This window comes from Balaenoptera physalus, assembly GCF_965194825.1.
Source record: "Balaenoptera physalus genome assembly, chromosome: 1".
In the NCBI taxonomy this organism is placed as follows: Eukaryota; Metazoa; Chordata; class Mammalia; order Artiodactyla; family Balaenopteridae; genus Balaenoptera; species Balaenoptera physalus.
In genome coordinates this window covers 151,884,174-151,907,853 of record NC_138882.1, presented here as the reverse complement: position 1 = coordinate 151,907,853, position 23,680 = coordinate 151,884,174, and the positions used below count along the sequence as shown (strand labels likewise).

General features: G+C 39.0%; 1 protein-coding gene across 2 annotated transcripts in view; it reads left to right on the top strand.

The window, feature by feature from the left end:
- Positions 1-23,680, top strand: part of SCP2 (sterol carrier protein 2) — a 149,164-nt gene that overhangs the window by 100,269 nt on the left and 25,215 nt on the right. For both annotated transcript variants that reach the window (XM_082429998.1, XM_082429999.1), the window contains one exon: positions 14,691-14,793. In XM_082429998.1, coding sequence (XP_082286124.1) covers positions 14,691-14,793 — 103 coding nt within the window. The remainder of the gene's footprint in view (positions 1-14,690; positions 14,794-23,680) is intronic.

Here is a 23,680-nt window from a genome sequence, read left to right as displayed (position 1 = left end):
TGCTTGTAGTAATCTCTTATGATCCTTTGTATTTCTGCAGTGTCAGTTGTTACTTCTCCTTCTTCATTTCTAATTTTATTGATTTGAGTCTTCTCCCTCTTTTTCTTGATGAGTCTGGCTAATGGTTTGTCAATTTTGTTTATCTTCTCAAAGAACCAGCTTTTAGTTTTATTGATCTTTGGTATCGTTTCCTTCATTTCTTTTTCATTTATTTCTGATCTGATCTTTATGATTTCTTTCCTTCTGCTAACTTTGGCGGTTTGTTGTTCCTCTTTCTCTGATTGCTTTAGGTGTAAGGTTAGGTTGTTTGTTTGAGATGTTTCTTGCTTCATGAGGTAGGATTGTATTGCTATAAAATTCCGTTTTAGAACTGCTTTTGCTGCATCCCGTAGGTTTTGAGTCATCGTGTTTTCGTTGTCATTTGTTTCTAGGTATTTTCTGATTTCTTCTTTGATTTCTTCAGTGATCTCTTGGTTATTTAGTAGTGTATTGTTTAGCCTCCATGTGTTTGTATTTGTTACAGATTTTTTTGTGTAATTGATATCTAGTCTCATAACGTTGTAGCTGGTAAAAATACTTGATAGGATTTCAATTTTCTTAAATTTACTGAGGCTTGATTTGTGACCCAAGATATGATCTATCCTGGAGAATGTTCCATGAGCACTTGAGAAGAAAATGTATTCTCTTGTTTTTGGATGGAATGTCCTATAAATAGCAATTAAATCTATCTGGTCTGTTGCATCATTTAAAGCTTGTGTTTCCTTATTTATTTTCATTTTGGATGATCTGTCCATTGGTGAAAGTGGGGTGTTAAAGTCCCCTACTATGATTGTGTTACTGTCGATTTCCCCTTTTATGGCTGTTAGCATTTGCCTTATATATTGAAGTGCTCCTATGTTGGGTGCATAAATATTTACAATTGTTAATATCTTCTTGGATTGATCTCTTGATCATTATGTAGTGTCCTTCTTTGTCTCTTGTAATACTCTTTATTTTAAAGTCTATTCTGTCTGATATGAGAATTGCTACACCAGCTTTCTTTTGATTTCCATTTGCATGGAATATCTTTTTCCATCCCCTCACTTTCAGTCTGTATGTGCCCCTAGGTCTGAAGTGGGTCTCTTGTAGACAGCATATATACAGGTCTTGTTTTTGTATCCATTCAGCCAGTCTGTGTCTTTTGGTTGGAGCATTTAATCCATTTACATTCAAGGTTATTATCGATATGTATGTTCCTATTACCATTATCTTAATTGTTTTGGGTTTGTTATTGTAGGTCTTTTCCTTCTCTTGTGTTTCCTGCCTAGAGAAGTTCCTTTAGCATTTGTTGTAAAGCTGGTTTGGTGGTGCTGAATTCTCTTAGCTTTTGCTTGTCTGTAAAGTTTTTAATTTCTCCGTTGAATCTGAATGAGATCCTTGCTGGGTAGAGTAATCTTGGTTGTAGGTTTTTCCCTTTCATCACTTATTTAAATATGTCCTGCCACTCCCTTCTGGCTTGTAGAGTTTCTGCTGAAAGATCAGCTGTTAACCTTATGGGGATTCCCTTGTATGTTATTTGTTGGTTTTCCCTTGCTGCTTTTAATATTTTTCCTTTGTATTTAATTTTTGATAGTGTGATTAATATGTGTCTTGGCGTGTTTCTCCTTGGATTTATCCTGTATGGTACACTCTGTGCTTCCTGCACTTGATTGACTATTTCCTTTCCCATATTATGGAAGTTTTCAACTGTAATCTCTTTAAATATTTTTTCAGTCCTTTTTTTTCTCTTCTTCTTCTGGGACCCCTATAATTCGAATGTTGGTGCATTTAATGTTGTCCCAGAGGTCTCTGAGACCGTCCTCAATTCTTTTCATTCTTTTTTCTTTATTCTACTCTGTGGTAGTTATTTCCACTATTTTATCTTCCAGGTCACTTATCTGTTCTTCTGCCTCAGTTATTCTGCTATTGATTCCTTCTAGAGAATTTTTAATTTCATTTATTGTGGTGTTCATCATTGTTTGTTTGCTCTTTAGTTCTTCTAGGTCCTTGTTAAACAGTTCTTGTATTTTCTCCATTCTATTTCCAAGATTTTGGATCATCTTTACTATCATTACTCTGAATTCTTTTTCAGGTAGGCTGCTTATTTCCTCCTCATTTGTTTGGTCTGGTGGGTTTTTACCTTGCTCCTTCATCTGCTGTGTGTTTCTCTGTCTTCTCATTTTGCTTAACTTACTGTGTTTGAGGTCTCCTGTTTGCAGGCTGCAGGTTTGTAGTTCTCATTGTTTTTGTTGTCTGCCCCCAGTGGCTAAGGTTGGTTCAGTGGGTTGTGTAGGCTTCCTGGTGGAGGGGACTGGTGTCTGTGTTCTGGTGGATGAAACTGGATCTTGTCTTTCTGGTGAGCAGGACCGCGTCCGGTGGTGTGTTTTGGGCTGTCTGTGAACTTATTATGATTTTAGGCAGCCTGTGTGCTCATGGGTGGGGTTGTGTTCCTGTCTTGCTAGTTGTTTGCCATAGGGTGTCCAGCACTGTAGCTTGCTGGTTGTTGAGTGGAGCTAGGTCTTAGAGTTGAGATGGAATCTCTGTGAGAGCTTTCACCATTTGACATTACATGGGGCCAGGATGTCTCTGGTGGACCAATTTCCTGAACTTGGCTCTCCCACCTCAGAGGCTCAGGCCTGACACCCGGCCGGAGCACCAAGACCGTGTCAGCCACTCACCTCAGAAGAAAAGGGAGAAAAAAAAGGAAAGAAAGAAAGAAAAAAATAAATAAATAAAATAAAGTTTTTTTAAAAAAACTCTTAAAAGTAGAAAAGTTATTAAAAATAAGAAAGAAAAAAGCGAACAACCAAACCAAAAAACAAATCCACCAATGTTAACAAGTGCTAAAAATTATACAAAAATAAAAACAAAAAGTGGACAGACAGAACCCTAGGACAAATGGTAAAGCCAAAGCTATACAGACAAAAATCACACAAAGAAGCATACACATATACACTCACAAGAAGGGAAAAAGGAAAAAATATATATATTAAAAAAAAAAAAGGAAGAGGGCAACCAAATCAATAAACAAATCTACCAATGATAATAAGCTCTAAATACTAAACTAAAATAAACATAAAACCAGAAACAAATTAGATGCAGAAAGCAAACCCCGAGTCTACAGTTGCTCCCCAAGTCCGCTGCCTCAATTTTGGGATGATTCGTTGTCTATTCAGGTATTCTACAGATACAGGGTACATCAAGTTGACTGTGGAGATTTAATCCGCTGCTCCTGAGGCTGCTGGGAGAGATTTCCCTTCCTCTTCTTTGTTCGCACAGCTCGTGGGGTTCAGCTTTGGATTTGGCCCCACCTTTGCGTGTAGGTCGCCTAAGGGTGCCTGTTCTTTGTTCAGACAGGACGGGGTTAAAGGAACAGCTGCTTCGGGGGCTCTGGCTCACTCAGGCCGGGGGGAGGGAGGGGTACGGAATGCAGGGCGAGCCTGTGGCGGCAGAGGCCAGCACGACGTTGCAACAGCCTGAGGTGCGCCATGTGTCCTCCCAGGGAATTTGTCCCTGGATCACGGGACCCTGGCAGTGGCGGGCAGCGCAGGCTCCTGGGAGGGGAGGTGTGGATAGTGACCTGTGCTTGCACACAGGCTTCTTGGTGGCTGCAGCAGTAGTCTTAGCATTTCATGCCTGTCTCTGGTGTCCACGCCGATAGCCGTGGCTCGTGCCCATCTCTGGAGCTCATTTAGGCGGTGCTGTGAATTCCCTCTCTTCGCGCACCCTGAAACAATGGTCTCTTGCCTCTTAGGCAGTTCCAGACTTTTTCCCGGACTCCCTCCCGGCTAGCTGTGGCGCACTAGCCCCCTTCAGGCTGTGTTCACACAGCCAACCCCAGTCCTCTCCCTGGGATCTGACCTCCGAAGCCCCAGCTTCAGCTCCCAGCCCCCGCCCGTCCTGGCGGGTGAGCAGACAAGCCTCTCAGGCTGGTGAGTGCTGGTCGGCAGCGATCCTTTGTGCGGGAATCTCTCTGCTTTGCCCTCTGTACCCCTGTTGTTGCGCTTTCCTCCGTGGTTCTGAAGCTTCCCCCCCTCCACCCCCCGTCTCCGCCAGTGAAGGGGCTTCCTAGTGTGTGGAAACTCTTCCTCCTTCACAGCTCCCTCCCACTGGTGCAGGTCCTGTCCCTATTCTTTTGTGTCTGTTTTTCCTTTTTTTTTTTGCCCTACCCAGGTACGTGGGGAGTTTTTGCCTTTTGGGAAGTCTGAGGTCTTGTGCCAGCGTTCAGTAGGTGTTCTGTAGGAGTTGTTCAGCATGTAGATGTATTTCTGATGTATTTGTGGGGAGGAAGGTGATCTCCACGTCTTAGTCCTCCGCCATCTTGAAGGTCCCTCCTCATAGTTCTTTTATTTTCAGGAGACTAAATAATTGGGAGATAGAATTGTTCATGATAACTATAGTTGATATTTCTGGGAAGCCAGAAGAATGAAAAAATCCAGATGATATATTAATGACTGAAAGAAATTGGCTTCAACTGTTGAAGATATTTTTGATAGTTTTAGTGATAGAACATATCCCATTTCAAAGGCCAAAGTTGGGAAAATAATTCTAACTCTGCTGGTGCAGGTATAGTTTTAAAATGAGGATTTGTTTTAAACTAAGTGATTTTAAGGTACTCATTGCACATGATCTGATTTCCTTAGTTTCTCGTTTAGCTAACTTTGATGGAGCAGCTGCTACATGCTTAGGCCCCTACGTACGGTCCTCTGAGTAGATGGGGAAGGCAGACATACCTTTTTCAAAATGCTATAGAAGCCCGGAGGAAAAAATTAGTATGAAGGACCTAAATTTGAACTGGGATGACTAGGATTGCCCAGCAAAAGGGTAGAGGAAGGGCATCCCAGGCCTGTACATAGGTACAGCGATTTGAAAATATAAGAGTGGTTGTCCTGTGTGGGTAGAGGGTAGATTATTTTGTTGTGCCTGGGTAGAGGGGCAGAGTCAGTAATACATAGGTGACAGGAAATGCAGCTGTAACAGTAGATTGGATCAAGGTTTTGAAATGCTTCCAATGTTATGCTCAGGAGTTTGAAATTTATCCTACAGAATATGAGTTTTAGCAAAAGATTATGTGATTATATTGCACTTTACTTTAGGTAGATCAGTCTGGTATTACTTTGAGTTGAGTGGTGGAGGGACCAGAGGCCAGGAATCCTTAGGAAGCAGTTGCAGTAGTGTGGATAAGAAATGTTTAGTGCTGCAACAGGGACCATGAAAATGAAGAGGAGAGGTCTTATTTAAGAACTGTGACCAATTGCATTTAATTTACAGTTAAACTTTCCTTTAGACCACTTTTGAATATAAGTATCGACTCTGTATTATAACATCCTATTCATTTTATGTAAGACACAGACTGAGGATAGATTTGCATTCTGTATTCTGTTAAGTGAAACCTGTTTTTAAAACCCAACTTTGTTTTGTTTTTTCTATTTTTAATTAAGGTATAAAAATTAACATACAGAGAAAGTCCCCCTGTTTAGTGCATAGTTCTATAAGTTTTGACAAACATATACAGTCAAGTAACTACCACCATAATCAAGATACAGGACAATTGCATCACCCACCAGAATTCCTTGTTCGCCTTTGTAGTCAGCCCTTCCCCCTATCTTCCATTCCTTGGCAACCACTGATCTATTTTCTGCCCCTTTCCAGAATATCATGTGAATAGAATCAAAAAGCCTTTGAGTCTGGCTCCTTTCACTTAGCATAATGCATTTGAGATTCATTCATGTTATTGTGTGTATGAGTAATCTGTTCCTTTTTATTGCTTAGTGGTATTCATTTGTATGGATGTACCACAGTTTATCCATTCCCTGGTTGGGGTATATTTGGATTACTCCAGTTTTTCTTTTTTTAATGGAAAATTGTCTAAGTTAGCTTGAAAGTTTAACTCAACAGGTGAAAACCCTAAGTGATATAAGAAGTTAAAAGTTAGAAGTAAAAATTGTACCCATGTATGTGTGCTCATAAACAAGGACTAGAGGAAGCAATGTGGAAAAAATGAATATAGGAAACTTGTTGGTAGTAGTGAGATTGTAGGTGATTAGCCTTTTATTTTCTTAATTTTCTATTTTAATTAGAAACCTTGATTTTGACATAATTTCAAACATACATGGAAAAATTACAGGAACAGTACAAGGAACTCCCATATACCTTGTACTCAGATTCACTGATTGTTTATATTTTGCCTCATTTGCTTCATCATTTTTCTACATGCATATATATATGCATATATACATATATATGCATGTTTTTTCTGAAATGTTTGAAAGTTGGAGACATTATGTTCTTTTACCCTTAAATATTTTAGTATGCATTTCTAAAGACTAGGACATGCTATTACTGAACCACAGTATAGCTATCAAAATCAGGAAATTTAACACTGGTAAAACGCTATTACCTACAGGGGCCCCAGGTTCCAATCTCTGGTCGGGGAACTAGACCCCACATGCATGCCACGACTAAGAGTCTGTGTGCTATAACTAAGAAGTCCGCATGCCGCAACTAAGAAGTCCACATGCCGCAACTAAGAGCCCGCATGCGGCAACTAAAGATCCCACATGCCATAACTAAGCCCCGGTGCAGCCTAAATAAATAAATATTAAAAAATAAGTAAATTTTAAAAATGCTATTACCTAATCCAAAGAACATATTCACAGTTCGACAATTATCCCAATAATATCTCTTTAAAAGATACTATAAGCTTTAGTTTTTCTCCTTGTCCAGGATCCAATTTAGGATCCTGAGTTCATTTAGCTGTCATGTCTCTTTAGTTTCCTTTAATCTGAAACAATCCCTCAGCCTTTCTTATTTCTTGACTTTGACTTTTTTGGAGAGTATTAGTAGATTCTTTAAGAATGGAATGTCCCTCAATTTGCATTTGTCACATGTTTCCTCATAATTAGGTTCAGGTTACAGATTTTTTGCAGGAATACCACTGAAGTGATGATGTGTCCTTCTGAATGCATCATGTCTGGAAGCACATGATGTGGATTATCCTCTATTGGTGATGTTTAGCTTTGATTTCTTCACTAAGGTGGTATCTACCATGTTTTCCTCTGAAAAAGTTACTGTTTTTTCCTTTGTAGATAATAGGTAACTTGTGGTGAGATGTTTTGAGATTATGTAAATATCCTGCTCCTCATCCAACTTTTACCCATTACTCATTCATCTTAGCATCCACTGATGATATTTTCCTAACTTCATCATACCTTATATTTATTAAGTGGCATTCTGCTGTAAGGGAGATTCTCTTCTCCCCCATTTAAAAATTTATTCATATCCATCTATATCGATAAATATATCAGTATGAACTCATGAATTCATATTTTATTCAGTGGGTTATAATTCATTAGGATCATTTATTTTGAAACTCAAAATGTCCCTGCTTTAGCCAGCAGGAGCCCCTTCTAGCTGACTTATACTGTCTTGTGATTCTATTTAGTACTTCCTTGCTTTCTAGCTCAAGAAGGTATTCCAGGCTCATCCTGTATTTTCCCTGCCCCAGCCCTAGGATAAACCATTTCTTCAAAGAGCCCTGGTTCCTTTTAGTGGAGAATGGTATTTAGAAACCACAATGTGGCTGCTGGCTGAGTGCTTGTTATTACCTCCGGGACTTCTCAGAGGACACAGTGGACACACACACAACACCACACACACACACACACACACAATTTTAGTTTCATTTATTTTTTAAAAATTTTATTTATTTATTTTTGGCTGCGTTGGGTCTTTGTTGCAGTGTACAGGCTTCTCATTGCAATGGCTTCTCTTGTCGCGGAGCACAGGCTCTAGGTGCGTGGGCTTCGGTAGTTGTGGCACGCGGGCTCAGTAGTTGTGGCTCACGGACTCTAGAGTGCAGGCTCAGTAGTTGTGGCGCACGGGCTTAGTTGCTCCGCGGCATGTGGGATCTTCCTGGACCAGGGATCAAACCCATGTCCCCTGCGTTGGCAGGTGGATTCCTAACCACTGTGCCACCAGGGAAGTCCCTTAGTTTCATTTAAAAAGAGATATTTAAGAACACATGCAAAAATTTTATCTGATTTTTATCTTTCTCCATACTAATGTAGCCACCAATTAATTAGCAGTTAGAATGAAGAAATTATAAAACTACTGAAATGTCACCTGTATGCGACATCTTTTTAAATTTTTTTATGGGCTGGGATTATCAGAGAGGCAGTGTTGATCAGGGGAAAGAGCACCCCATCAACTTTTCCGTCACACTGCTTGCTTTGGACATGTCCACCTTTCCCTCAGTTAGAAAAGAGTGAAAATATCTACTTCAGGGATTAGAAAACTAACAAAAAGTACCTGCCACTCACTGAGTTGCTCAATAAACTGTTGATTTCTGATTTAGCTAGGCATTTTCCTTTTTTCTTTCCTATTTCTGTAGTTCACGTCACCGGTTAAATTGTTGGAAATGGTTTTATATATTAAATTATAAATGTCACCTAGAAGTTTGGAAAAGATGAACTTTAATTTTTAGCTCAGAGTGGGGGACATATCCAACCTGTTGAAGTCCACAGTTTGGCTTTCTGGGCTGAATTTCTGTCTGTGATGGGGCCATGTGCCTGTTCAGAGGTCACGGGGAGCTGCTGATTGCATATGAACCCTATTCTTTAGTCCTGTGTGTGTTGCACAACCATTTCTAATTTGAACAGACTAATTACTGGTAAAACTGGTAAAATGTTAGATTTAGGGATGGAGATTTGATTAAAATGTAGGATCCTGTATTCTTCCTAAACACTACAAACGGCAGCAGCCACTTTAAAAATGATTTTTAACAGCTTTTTTGGGGATATAATTTACATGCCACAAATTCACCATTTTAAGTGTACATTCAGTGGTTTTTTAGTATATCACAGAGTTGTGCAATCATCACCACAATCGATTTTAGAACATTTTCAACACCCCTAAAAGAAACCATGTACCCATTAGCAGTCATTCCCCAGTCCCACTTCTTGCAGGCTCTGACAACCACTAATCTACTTTCTGTCTCTAAGGATTTTCCTATTCTGGACATTTCATATAAATGAAATCATACAATATGTGGCCTTTTGTGACTGCTGCTTTCATTTAGCATAATGTTTTCAAGGTTCATCCATGTTATAAAAATGAATGTAGTACTTCATTCCTTTTTATGGCTGAATAAAATTCCATTATAAGAGTTCTGATTTCTTCACATCCTCATTAACACTTGTTATTGTCTGTTTTTTTTATTTTAGCTATCCTAGTGGGTGTGAAGTGGCATCTCATTGTGGTTTTGATTTGCATTCCCCTGATGGGTAATGATGTTGAGCATCTTTTCATGTGCTTATTGGCCATTTGTATATCTTAGGAGAAATACCTATTCAGATATTTTGGCCATTTTAAAATTGGGTTGTCTTTTTATTATTGAGTTGTAATAGTTCTTTAACAACCACTTTTTGAGGGCCTAGTATGAGCACCAAGACCATGCTAGGTGCTTCATCTGCACTTCTTTGTTTAATCCTCATAAAAGCCCACATGGTAAGTTTTGTACCTTGTTTATAGATGAGGAGATTGATGATCAGAGTTAAAACAATTTATCTAAGGAGAGTCTTAAGTGGTAGTGGTCAAGACTCTAACCTTCATCTATCTGAGTTCAAATTTCCTGTTTTGTTGGCTATTCTGTGCTTCTGATCTTTGACATTGTTGAAACAGTGCCTGTGTTCTAGGCCTTAGAATGAAAATTTCAGGAAGCACAGAGGGAATTCATACACTAAATAGTTAATCTTCAGAGTCCCTTCCAACGTTTTATATACTAGATTTATTCCAGAAAACTTACGTATAAACCAAGGTAAAAAAAAATAAAAATAATCAGACTTTAGTTTCTGCTAAAAGAACTTTGAATATAAAGAAATCATGAGGGCTTCCCTGGTGGCGCAGTGGTTGAGAATCTGCCTACTAATGCAGGGGACACGGGTTCGAGCCCTGGTCTGGGAAGATCCCACATGCCAAGGAGCAACTGGTCCCGTGAGCCACAACTACTGAGCCTGCGCATCTGGAGCTTGTGCTCCGCAACAAGAGAGGCCGCGATAGTGAGAGGCCCGTGCACCGCGATGAAGAGTGGCCCCCGCTTGCCGCAACTAGAGAAAGCCCTTGCACAGAAACGAAGACCCAACACAGCCAAAAATAAATAAATAAATAAATAAATAATAAAAATAAAGGAATTCCTTTAAATAAAAAAAAAAAAAAAAAAGAAATCATGAGGTGCATCCTTTTGTAATATGAGTAAGTTATTTTCTGAGTTTACGTAAGTTATATTTAGCTTCCCTAGAGCAGGGCACATATCAAATAAATTGTAAGATATGAGGGATTTTCAGAAAATATTGATATAACTTTATATATTAATTATTTTTCCCTAATCTAGATGAAAAGTTGGTTAATCATTAACTGAGTGAAATTTTCAACAGAAGCAAAATAAATATCTGTGACCTGTCAGAACTTGTCTGAACTCTGCCCCATAAAGTATCAAGATACTTTGTATGTACGCTGAAAAGTGTCAGTTATTATTTTATCACATACAGTTAGGAAGTGGCAAGCTTGGAGAGGGAACAGTGATGTTTATGATTAAAGGCTGAAAAGTTGGACTGTTAATGAAATGAAACTGGCTTGTGGAGGACTAGTTGTAGCCACTTGATTTTAGGTCACTCATTCAGACTTTTGACTGAGAAAATGGTGTACCATAGATAATTCTGCTCTAAACGGAACAGGAAAAAAATAGAATTTAGCTAAGAGAGAATTCAGTGTAATTCAGTTCTATTCAGTCACTATTTACTGAATACCTATTGTGTGCCAGGAACTGGGGATATAAATAAAGATTATTTTTTTAAAAAGCTGTGATATCTGCTCTTGAGAAGCTGACACTTAGTAGGGTTTCACAGAAAGAGAGTTTCCTGGCCTGGATCTTGAAGGGTAAAATGGAATTTGCTAAGACAGAGGTGTTCCAGACACAGGGAGCAGCAAGGGCAAAGGCATGGAAGTATGAAGTAGCATGCCATGCTCTGAGAATTGCATGTATTTCAGCATGGTGGCAGCTTACTTCCATTCCTTGTTGTGATATTAATATGATTTCTCCAGTAGGTTCACTTTTCAACCTCTTAGACTTTCCATACCCTCCTTTCACCCTCATTTTCAGCTGATTACTTTTCCTTGTATGTTGTTGAAAAAACAGAAGCCATTAGACCCAAACTCCCTCATCTTCCATCCCAAGACTTATAGACCTGTCTAGCATTTTACCCATCTGATCCTCTTCTTCCCTTGAGTCTCCTCCTCTTCCTTCATAGGTCACTAGATCTCATCCCCCTTCACCTTCTCAAGACTTCTCTCCTATCTCTTTTCCCCTGGTTCATTACCATCATCAGGCAAACATGCTCTAATATGTTAATCTTAAAACAAAAACAAACTTTCCTTAATACCACCCTCCCCTCCAGAGACCACTCCATTTCACTGTTCCCCTGAAAGTAATGTCTCAAAAGAGACACACTGTTTCTACTTCCCTCTCCTATTCACTCTTTAATTTACTGTGACCTTTACTGACTTCTGCCTTCCAGCACTTGCTTAATATTGCTTTTGTCCAGGTCACCTGAACTCTTCATGTTGACAATCCAGTGGGTATTTGACCTTTGGCAGCATTTGACACAGTTTCCTCCCCTCCTCCCTCCCTCCCTCCCAGATTCTTTCTCCCCTCTTGGCTTCTATGACATTATGTTCTTCTAGTTTTCCTCTTGCATCACTGGCTACTGCTTCCTCTTCCCTCCCAGACTTCTAAATAATTAAGATCCACAGGGTATTGTCCTAGGCTTACTTCTTTCTCTAGAATTCCCTCAAGGTGAGCTTGTCTGTTCCTATTGATTTAAATACTTTCATTATGCTAATGATTATCCGACTTTATCTCCAGCCTAGACTGCTTCTGAGCTCCAGACTCTCATATCCAACTGCCTTCTTGTCTCACAAAGGTCGCATACTGACTGTGCCTGAGATGGGACTTTGATCCCCTTTACTCCCACTGCATTCTTCCTTTTGTCAATAAATGGCACTATCATCCCTTCAGTTATGCAGGCCAAACACCTAAATCATCCTTGCTCTTTCCCCTCCCCCTTGGATCTCTCTCGTGACCAGCAGCAAGGCTTATGGATTCTATGTTTAAAATATGTTTTGAATCCACTTCCTTCCCTCCATCGCCACTGGCAGACTGCCTCCACTTCCTATCTGGACCACTCCAGCAGCCTCATAACCCTCTCCCCACCTAAATTCTTGCATCCCAACCCCAACAATTCATTGTCTGCACAGTTGTAAGAATAATCACAAATCAAACTATTTCACTTCCGTGTTTAATCATTTCAGTGGTTTCCCAAATTCCCTACTTTGGCCTGGATGGTCTGGTCCCTGCCCAGTTCTCCAATTTCATTTCGTGTCATTCTCCCCCCACTTACTGTACTCTAGTGACTGGTCCTCTTTTATTTCTCTCTCAGGATCTTTGCAAGTTTCCTCTTTGAATGTCTAGCTCCTTTTCTTCCTTTAATTGGGTCTTAGCTTAAATTCACATGCTCAGAGACATCATTCCTTGACTGCCTTAACCTAAAGTAGGTTCCTCTTTTTGTCGGCTTCCTAATACTTGTAATTATTTTGTCTGTTTACATCTTTTTTTCCTGGAAAAATATAGACTCAGTGAGGACTGGGACTGGGTCTGACTTGTTCACCATTGTACTCCCAGTACCTCGAACAATGCTTGGCCTGTAGCAAGCAGTCATTAAATATTTATGAAATGATAGAAAGAAGGAAAGGGAAGGGAAGGGAAAGGAGAAATGGGTGGGGTGGGTGGGGAGAAAGAGAGAAGGAAGGAGAGGAGGTAGAGAAAGAAGGAAAGAAATGCTTTGCTTACTGAGCAGCTGCTACGCTCTTGACTCCTTCAAGTATATCCTTCCCATGTTTGTTGTTCCAGTCCTGGCCTCAGCCACCGCCAGGATGCTTGTGGTATGTCAGAGGAATTACTTAAAATCCTAAGGCGCCCTCATCTTCTTCAGACCTTTCAGTTTCTCTCAGCATCTAACGCTTGAGGCTCTGCAGCCTGTAATAGTCGTGGCTGTCATTTTTTACCATGGGCCAGGGTCTCTGCTAGGTACCTTCCACACGGGATTCCACTTAATTCTGCAAAGTCACTGGCACCCTCCACCTTCTTCCCTGCCTCCCCACCAGAGGTTGCACAGAGATGAAGAAGCTTGCTCAGAATCGCATAGCTAATGAGTGGAGGAAGCCTTGGGATTCTAACCCAGGCTTTTGTAGCTATAGGGACTATGTTCTTTCTGCCACATCAGGCCATTTATCTATGGTTGTTCCCCAAGTATCAAGCAACCAATAGACGGATGTTTGTAAATTCATATCTTGTATCATAGCTAAAAGATAAATCTCGAGTCCAACCTCTGCTTACTCCCCACTTCATTACACCGTTTAATCACCATCATCTTTTGCCTGGACTACTGCAGTAGCCTCTTAATTGGTCTCCCTGCCTCCTCACTTGCCCTCTTATAGTCCATTTTCCAGCTAGCAGCCAGATTTATTTTTTAAAACATGTAAATTGGATTGTGCTACTCTCCACCTTATACCCTGCAGTTCTCAAGGTACTTAAAATAAAACCCAAACTCTTAACTGTGACCTATAAAGCCCCTTGTTATCTTGCCCTGCATGTTTCTGTGACCTTAGGTCCTTCTCCTCTGCTCTACTCCAGCCATACTGGCCGTCTTATAGTTCCTTTAACTGCGAAGCTAGTTTCTACATCTAGTTTTTTATACTGGAAGTATAGAGCTGACTTCTCCACCTAAATCTTTACATGGCTGGCTCATTTACATAATTTAAGACCTAATTTAAATATCACCTCCTCAGAGAGGCCTATCTGACTAGGCTATCTAAAATAGACCACCCAGGGACTTCCCTGGTGGTCCAGAGGTAAAGAATCCGCCTTACAATGCAGGGGACACCAGTTCGATCCCTGGTCAGGGAACTAAGATCCCACATGCCTGCAGGGCAACTAAACCTGCGCCACAACTACTGAGCTCGCGTGCCTCAACTAGAGAGCCCGCGTGCCGCAAACTGCAGAGCCCACGTGCTCTGGAACACGCACGCCATAACTACAGAGCCTGTGTGCCACAACTAGAGAGAGAACCCACACGCCGCAATGAAAGAGCCCGCACGCCTCAAAGAAGACCCTGCGTGCTGCAACGAAGACCCGACGCAGACAAAAATAAATTAAATAAATAAATAAATAATAAAATAAATCTTTAAAAAATAAAATAGACCAACACACATAAATATACTTTTCTTTATATCCCCTTTATCTGCCTTATTTTCTTCATAGTAACTATATTCTTTATTTTTTGCATGTTCATTGTCTCCCCCAGTGGCATAGAAGCTTCATGAGGGTAGGTTCATTGGTTTAATATATTTTCAAGGACAAGGCCTACCACCTAGTGAGCACTCAATATTTGTTGTAAAATGGGAAGAAAAGCTTAATTGTTTTATTGGCTTAATAACAGTTTCCTCTGGGTAAAAGGCACAGCATCTCTGTTAGGGTTTTTGAAAATTACTACTGTATAAATGTTGAAAAACCTAGTACCTATATGACTCCATGGATTGAAATCGATTCTTTTCCCCAGTTCTTTTAGAACTCATCAAATTGAGGCTGCTCCAACCAGCTCTGCAGTTGATGGATTTAAGGCAAATCTTGTCTTTAAGGAGATTGAGAAGAAGCTTGAAGAGGTAAGATTTATGTAAAATATTGGGATATTTCTTACGGAAAAACCCGAACGAACTTTTTGGTCAACCCAATACTACCAGGAGGACCCTGGGGCTAGAGGAAGCAGATATAGATTTCAGGTGTTGCCATGAGTGGTACCAGTTGAAAATTTATATCGTACTGTCAAGTATTGAGTGTATTTTATATTTCTTAGTGTCTACTATGGCTACCTTGTAATTCTGGTAAGAGTGCATTTCAGAGATGAATAAATCTCCAGATTTGAGTTATGTAAAGGGATTCTAATTTATTTTGGTGTAATTTCCTTCTGAATTAAAAAGATCTTCCTTAGAACCATTCGAAAGAATAATATTTAAAGGAGCCTTAAAGGTACCTAATATTGGGCTTCCCTGGTGGCGCAGTGGTTGAGAATCTGCCTGCTAATGCAAGGGACACGGGTTCGAACCCTGGTCTGGGAAGATCCCACATGCCGCAGAGCAATTAGGCCCGTGAGCCACAGCTGCTGAGCCTGCGCGTCTGGAGCCTGTGCTCCGCAACAAGAGAGGCCACGATAGTGAGAGGCCCGCGCACCGCGATGAAGAGGGCCCCTGCTTGCCGCAACTAGAGAAAGCCCTAGCACAGAAACGAAGACCCAACATAGCAATCAATCAATCAATCAATAAATCATTAAAAAAAAAAAAAGGTACCTAATATCAAAACTCCTTTTAAAAAGAAATCTTTTGTGCTTGAGTTTTTCACAGTTTTAAAATTTGTTTTTCTTGTTGTAAAAATGAGCTAATTAAAAGGATTATACAGAAACATATAAAGAAGAAAAATTTAAAATCTCCTGAAATGCCATTACTAAGAGTTCACTAAACCGTTCACAGTGGTTGACATTCTTTCAGACATCTCTCTGTGTGTATTAACAACATACAGTTTTACATAACTAGGATCATATAATACATGTTGAGTTTTTAAATTTATATATGCAACTATGTTTATGTACAGTACTTAGTTCTTAAAAAAAAATTTTTTTTTATACAGCAGGTTCTTATTAGTTATCCATTTTATGCATATTACTGTATATATGTCAATTGCAATCTCCCAATTCATCCCACCGCCACCACACCCTGTCCCCGCTTTCCCCCCTTGGTGTCCATACGTTTATTCTCTACATCTGTGTCTCTGTTTCTGCCTTGCAAACTGGTTCATCTGTACCATTTTTCTAGAATCCACATATATGCGTTAATATACGATATTTGTTTTTCTCTTTCTGACTTACTTCACTCTGTATGACAGTCTCTAGGTCCATCCACGTCTCTACAAATGACCCAATTTCATTCCTTTTTATGGCTGAGTAATATTCCATTGTATATATGTACCACAACTTCTTTATCCATTTGTCTGTCGATGGGCATTTAGGTTGCTTCCGTGACCTGGCTATTGTAAATAGTGCTGCAATGAACATTGGGGTGCATGTGTCTTTTTGAATTATGATTTTCTCTGGATATATGCCCAGTAGTGGGATTGCTGGGTCATATGGTAATTCTATTTTTAGTTTTTTTTTTTCTTTCTTTTTTAACATCTTTATTGGACTAAAATTGCTTTACAATGGTGTGTTAGTTTCTGCTTTATAACAAAGTGAATCAGCTATACATATACACATATCCCCATATCTCGTCCCTCTTACGTCTCCCTCCAACCCTCCCTATCCCATCCCTCTAGGTGATCACAAAGCACCCAGCTGACCTCCCTGTGCTATGTGGCTGCTTCCTACTAGCTATCTATTTTACATTTGGTAGTGTATATATGTCCATGCCACTCTCTCACTCCGTCCCAGCTTACCCTTCCCCAACCCTGTGTCCTCAAGTCCATTCTCTACATCTGCGTCTTTATTCCTGTCCTGCCCCTAGGTTCTTCAGAACCTTTTTTTTGTTTGTTTTAGGTTCCATGTATATGTGTCAGCATACGGTATTTGTTTTTCTCTTTCTGACTTACTTCACTCTGTATGACAGACTCTAGGTCCATCCACCTCACTACAAATAACTCAATTTCATTTCTTTTTATGGCTGAGTAATATTCCATTGTATATATGTGCCACATCTTCTTTATCCATTCATCTGTCCATGGACACTTAGGTTGCTTCCATGTCCTGTCTATTGTAAATAGAGGTGCAGTGAACATTGTGGTACATGACTCTTTGAGTTATGGTTTTCTCAGGGTATATGCCCAGTAGTGGGATTGCTGGGTCGTATGGTAGTTCTATTTTTAGTTTTTTAAGGAACCTCCATACTATTCTCCATAGTGGCTAGGTCAATTTACATTTCCACCAACAGTGCAAGAGGGTTCCCTTTTCTCCATACCCTCTCCAGCGTTTGTTGTTGTAGATTTTCTGATGATGCCCACTCTGATGGGTGTGAGGTGATACCTCATTGTAGTTTTGATTTGCATTTCTCTAATAATTAGTGATGTTGTGCATCTTTTCATGTGCCTCTTGGCCATCTGTATGCCTTCTTTGGAAAAATGTCTATTTAGGTCTTCTGCCCTTTTTTGGATTGGGTTGTTTGTTTTTTTAACATTGAGCTGCATGAGCTGTTTATATATTTTGGAGATTAATCCTTTGTCCATTGATTCGTTTGCAAATATTTTCTCCCATTCTGAGAGTTTGTCTTTTTGTCTTGTTTATAGTTTCCTTTGCTGTGCAAAAGCTTTTAAATTTCATTAGGTCCCATTTGTTTATTTATTTTTTTATTTCCATTACTCTAAGAGCTGGGTCAAAAAAGATCTTCCTGTGATTTATGTCAAAGAGTGTTCTTCCTATGTTTTCCTCTAAGAGTTTTATAGTGTCCGGTCTTACATTTAGGTCTTTAATCCATTTTGAGTTTGTTTTTGTGTATGGTGTTAGGGAGTGTTCTAATTTTATTCTTTTACATGTAGCTGTCCAGTTTTCCCAGCACCACTTATTGAAGAGGCTGTCTTTTCTCCATTGTATATCCTTGCCTCCTTTGTCATAGATTAGTTCACCATAGGTGTGTAGATTTATCTCTGGGCTTTCTATCCTGTTCCATTGATCTATATTTCTGTTTTTGTGCCAGTGCCATATTGTCTTGATTACAGTAGCTTTGTAGTATAGTCTGAAATCAGGGAGTCTGATTCCTCCAGCTCTGTTTTTTTCCCTCAAGATTGCTTTGGCTGTTTGGTGTCTTTTGTGTCTCCATACAAATTTTAAGACTTTTTGTTCTAGTTCTGTAAAAAATGCCCTTGGTAATTAGATAGGGATTGCACTGAATCTGTAGATTGCTTTGGGGAGTATAGTCATTTTCACAATATTGATTCTTCCAATCCAAGAACATGATGTATCTCTCCATCTGTTTGTGTCATCTTTGATTTCTTTCATCAGAGGCTTATAGTTTTCTGAGTACAGGTCTTTTACCTCCTTAGGGAGGTTTATTCCTAGGTATTTTATTCTTTTTGTTGTAATGGTGAATGGAATTGTTTCCTTAATTTCTCCTTTTGATCTTTTGTTGTTAGTGTATAGGAATGCAAGAGATTTCTGTGCATTAATTTTGTATCCTGCAACTTTACCAAATTCATTGATTAGTTCTAGTAGTTTTCTGGTAGCATCTTTAGGATTATCTATGTGTAGTATCATGTCATCTGCAAACAGGGACAGTTTTACTTCTTCTTTTCCAACTTCTATACCTTTTATTTCTTTTTCTTCTCTGATTGCTGTGACTAGGACTTCCAAAACTATGTTGAATAATAGCAGTGAGAGTGGACATCCTCGTCTTGTTCCTGATATTAGAGGAAATGCTTTCAGTTTTTCACCATTGAGAATGTTGTTTGCTGTGGGTTTGCCGTATATGGCCTTTATTATGTTGAGGTTGGTTCCCTCTGTGCCCACTTTCTGGAGAGTTTTTATCATAAATCGGTGTTGAATTTTGTCAAAAGGTTTTTCTGCATCTATTGAGATAATCATATGGTTTTTATTCTTCAATTTGTTAATATGGTGTATCACACTGATTGATTTGCGTATATTGAAGAATCCTTGCATCCCTGGGATAAACCCCACTTGATCATGGTGTATGATCCTTTTAATGTGTTGTTGGATTCTGTTTGCTAGTATTTTGTTGAGGATTTTTGCATCTATATTCATAAGTGGTATTGGTCTGTAATGTTTTTTATAGTATCTTTGTTTTGTTTGGTATAAGGGTGATGGTGGCCTCCTAGAATGAGTTTGGGAGTGTTTCTTCCTCTGCAATTTTTTGGAAGAGTTTGAGAAGGATGGGTGTTAGCTCCTCTCTGCATGTTTGATAGAATTCACCTGTGAAGCCATCTGGTCCTGGACTTTTGTTTCTTGAAAGGTTTTTAACCACAGTTTCAAATTCATTACTTGTGATTGGTCTGTTCATATTTTCTATTTCTTCCTGGTTCAGTCTTGCAAGGTTATACCTTTCTAAGAATTTGTTCATTCCTTCCAGGTGGTCCATTTTATTGGCATAGAGTTGCTTGTAGTAGTCTCTTATGATGCTTTGTATTTCTGTGGTGTCCATTGTAACTTCTCCTTTTTCATTTCTAATTTTATTGATTTGAGTCCTCTTCTTCTTTTTCTTGGTGAGTCTGACTAAAGGTTTATCAATTTTGTTTATCTTCTCAAAGAACCAGCTTTTACTTTTATTGATCTTTGCTGTTGTTTTCTTTGTTTCGATTTCATTTATTTCTGCCCTGATCTTTATGATTTCTTTCCTTCTACTAACTTTGGGTTTTGTTTGTTCTTCTTTCTCTAGTTGCTTTAGATGTAAGGTTAGATTGTTTCTTCGAGATTTTTCTTGTTTCTTGAGGTAGGATTGTTTTGCTATAAACTTCCCTCTTAGAACTGCTTTTGCTGCATCCCATAGGTTTTGGATCATCGTGTTTTCATTGTTTTTTGTCTCTAGGTATTTTTTGATTTCCTCTTTGATGTCTTCATTGATCTCTTGGTTATTTAGTAATGCATTGTTTAGCCTCCATGTGTTTGTGTTTTTTACATTTTTTCCCCCTGTAGTTTATTTCTAACCTCATAGCATTGTGGTCGGAAAAGATGCTTGATATGATTTCAGTTTTCTTAAATTTACCAAGGCTTGATTTGTGACCCAAGATGTGATGTATCCTGGAGAATGTTCCGTGTGTACTTGAGAAGAAAGTGTATACTGCTGTGTTTTGATAGAATGTCCTATAAGTATCAATTAAATCTATCTGGTCTATTGTGTCATTTAAAGCTTGTGTTTCCTTCTTAATTTTCTGTCTGGATGATCTGTCCATTGGTGTAACTGAAGTGTTAAAGTCCCCCACTATTATTGTGTTACTGTCAATTTCCTCTTTTATAGCTGTTAGCATTTGCCTTATGTGTTGAGGTGCTCCTGTGTTGGGTGCATATATATTTATAAGTGTTGGATTGATCCCTTGATCATTATGTAGTGTCCTTCCTTGTCTCTTGTAACTTTCTTTATTTTAAAGTCTATTTTATCTGATACGAGTATTGCTACTCCAGCTTTCTTTTGATTTCCATTTGCATGGAATATCTTTTTCCATACCTTCACTTTCAGTCTGTATGTTTCTCTAGGTCTGAAGTGGGTCTCTTGTAGACAGCATATATACGGGTCTTGTTTTTGTATCCATTCAGTGAGCCTGTGTCTTTTGGTTGGAGCATTTAATCCATTCACATTTAAGGTAATTATCAGTATGTATGTTCCTATTACCATTTTCTTAATTGTTTTGGGTTTGTTTTTGTAGGTCCTTTTCTTCTCTTGTGTTTCCCACTTAGAGAAGTTCCTTTAACATTTGTTGTAGAGCTGGTTTGGTGGTGCTGAATTCTCTTTGCTTGTCTGTAAAGATTTTGATTTCTCTGTCGAATCTGCATGAGATGCTTGGTGGGTAGAGTAATCTTGGTTGTAGGTTCTTCCCTTTCATCACTTTAAATATATCTTGCCACTTCCTTCTGGCTTGTAGAGTTTCTGCTGAGAAATCAGCTGTTAACCTTATGGGAGTTCCCTTGTATGTTGTCATTTTTCCCTTGTTGCTTTTAATAATTTTTCTTTGTCTGTAATTTTTGTCTATTTGATTAGTATATGTCTTGGCGTGTTTCTCCTTGAGTTTATCCTGCCTGGGACTCTCTGTGCTTCTTGGACTTGGATGGCTATTTTTTTCCCATGTTAGGGAAGTTTTCAACTATAATCTCTTCAAATATTTTCTCGAGTCCTTTCTCTCTCTCTTCTCCTTCTGGGACCCCTATAATGCGAATGTTGGTGCATTTAATGTTGTCCCAGAGGTCTCTTAGGCTGTCTTCGTTTCTTTTCATTCTTTTTTCTTTATTCTGTTTCCATGGCAGTGATTTCCACCATTCTGTCTTCCAGGTCACTTATCCATTCTTCTGCCTCAGGTATTCTGCTAATGATTCCTTCTAGTATTTTTCATTTTAGTTATTGTATTGTTCATCTCTGTTTGTTTGTTCTTTAATTCTTCTAGGTCTTTGTTAAACATTTCTTGCATTTTCTTGATCTTTGCCTCCATTCTTTTTCTGAGGTCCTGGATCATCTTCACTATCATTATTTTGAATTCTTTTTCTGGAAGGTGGCCTATCTGCACTTCATTTAGTTGTTTTTCTGGGGTTTTATCTTGTTCCTTTATCTGGTCCATAGTCCTCTGCCTTTTCATTTTGTCTATCTGTCTGTGAATGTGGTTTTTGTTCCACAGGCTGCAGGATTATAGATCTTCTTCCTTCTGCTGTCTGCACTCTGGTGGATCAGTAATTAGTTCTTGATAGATAATAATCATACTAAACCAATCTAACAGTAACTCTCCAGAATAGAGAGTTATGCTCTTCAGGCAAAATTAGGTATTTACTTCATTGTTTCAAACTTAAAGATGTCTTGGAATTTCATAATTGATTTTAATTATGACCAACAAGGCACAGTTACAGCCACAGTCACATAATTCCAATTTCACTTCTATTAAGGTGACCAGTGGGCTGAAATAAAGGATTCAAAACATTTAAGGTGTGCATTTCACTCATGTTAGAGCCACAGTGTGAAGGCAAGCATTGTGCATATCTTGTAACTCCCTTATTATAGCACAAAGGATTTCTTAACACCTTAAGGTGATTGTGCTGTGGATGGGAAAACAGCTAAAGTGACTGACGTGTCTTGACAAAGTACCCTGCATTTCTAGAATTCTCATAATGATCAACAATCTTCTGAGGTAGAGGGGGCCAGGGCTGACAGTTCCTAGCAGGCAGGCAGTGTCCCAGTAGCTTGCAGACCTATCTTGCCACCATCTTGAGGGATACACCCTCATTAGTCTACCTGTTTTTTTTTTTTTAATATTCATTTATTTATTTATGTGGCTGCTCCAGGTCTTAGTTGCGGTATGTGGGATCTTTAGTTGCTGCATGTGTGATCTAGTTCCCTGACCAGGGATTGAACGTGGCCCCCCTGTGTTGGGAGTGTGGAGTCTTAGCCACTGGACTGTCAGGGAAGTCCCTACCTGTTATTTTATAATCTGCTTTCTTCTCTTGATAGTATGTTCCCTGCCCATAAATATAAATCCTTACCATCAGTTTTAATGACCCCATAGTACACGTTTGAATATAGGTATCATAATCTATGTAACTAGCCTCCTGTGATGAACATTGCGTTGTATTTAAGTCTTGCAAGTAACAAAAAAAGGTATAATAAATTTCCTTTTGCCCTCATTTTTAAATACTTAATGCCATGATTACCTTAGCACAGATAGTTAGAAGGGGAAATTGTTGGGTTGTTGGATATGTATGTTTAGCTTTTTGATACATGTTGCCAAACTATCCACCAAAAAGAGGGTACTAATTTACAAACTTAATGACAGTTCATGAGAGTGACGGTTTTTTCTTCACACTGTCTCCAGTGCTTTGTTGGCTGGTTTTAAAAAAATCTTTGCCAATAGTAGGAAAATATATCTCATTATTGTTTTTTAAATTTCTTTTATTACAAGTGTCCACTGAAGTGAAGCTGGACTCTCTAAGGTCTCAGCTTGAAACTAATTTTTTTCATGCCACCAGTATTTGCCTGCAGAGTAATCCATAGGATAGTTGCTTCTGCCAGGTTGTCCCTTTTTTTTTTTTTTTTTCATCTTTATTCTGTCAAAAAAAAAATAGTTTAGAGAGTATCTGGTATGGCTATATGTCAACCATTGCATATTTGATTACTGGGATTAACAAAACAGTGCTGTTTTTATTTCACAGTTTTCTTTTAGCTTTGCAAATGTATGCCTCTTGCTCCCATTTTAATTCTTTTCTTCTCCTTCTGTAACCTCACTTGCATGGACCTTGTCCCCTTGTTTCTTTCCTCCTTCCCACGATTGTCAGTTTCCTAAATGTTTGCAGTACTAGAAAGTGAAAGTCTTGGAATCTTTTGTCAATTCATGCATTTTCTGCATTGCAAAGGAAGCCTGGCAAGAGATTTTATTTCCACTTTTGTTTTCGTTAGCAATACCCCATTGCCCTTCTTTGAATTCTGTCTTAATTTTTTGTTCCTCTTAAGTTTACAACAGGACCTACTCCTTGACCCTTTGCCTACTCAGAAAGAGGTACTTTTCTTCAAGCAAGGAGGCACTTAGAACTTTCTTAGTATTAGTGATCTCTAGTGTTGCAACAGATGTGTATTTTCTTTACCCTTTTAACTCTCTCCTCGTCCATTTCCTTGCCCTCTCTCACTCCTTCTTCAATTGAAAATGTTTTATTGACCAAAGGATTTGATTTTATAAGAGGATCAGTTGGTTGTCAAAAGTAACAGCAAGTGCAAAATTAACCTACATCTGTCTTAAGGAAGTGGGAGGAACTTCCAGGTATTCAGGTAGAATTCCTAAACGTTTGCTGGTGATTTCCTGCTCTAACTTGTTGGT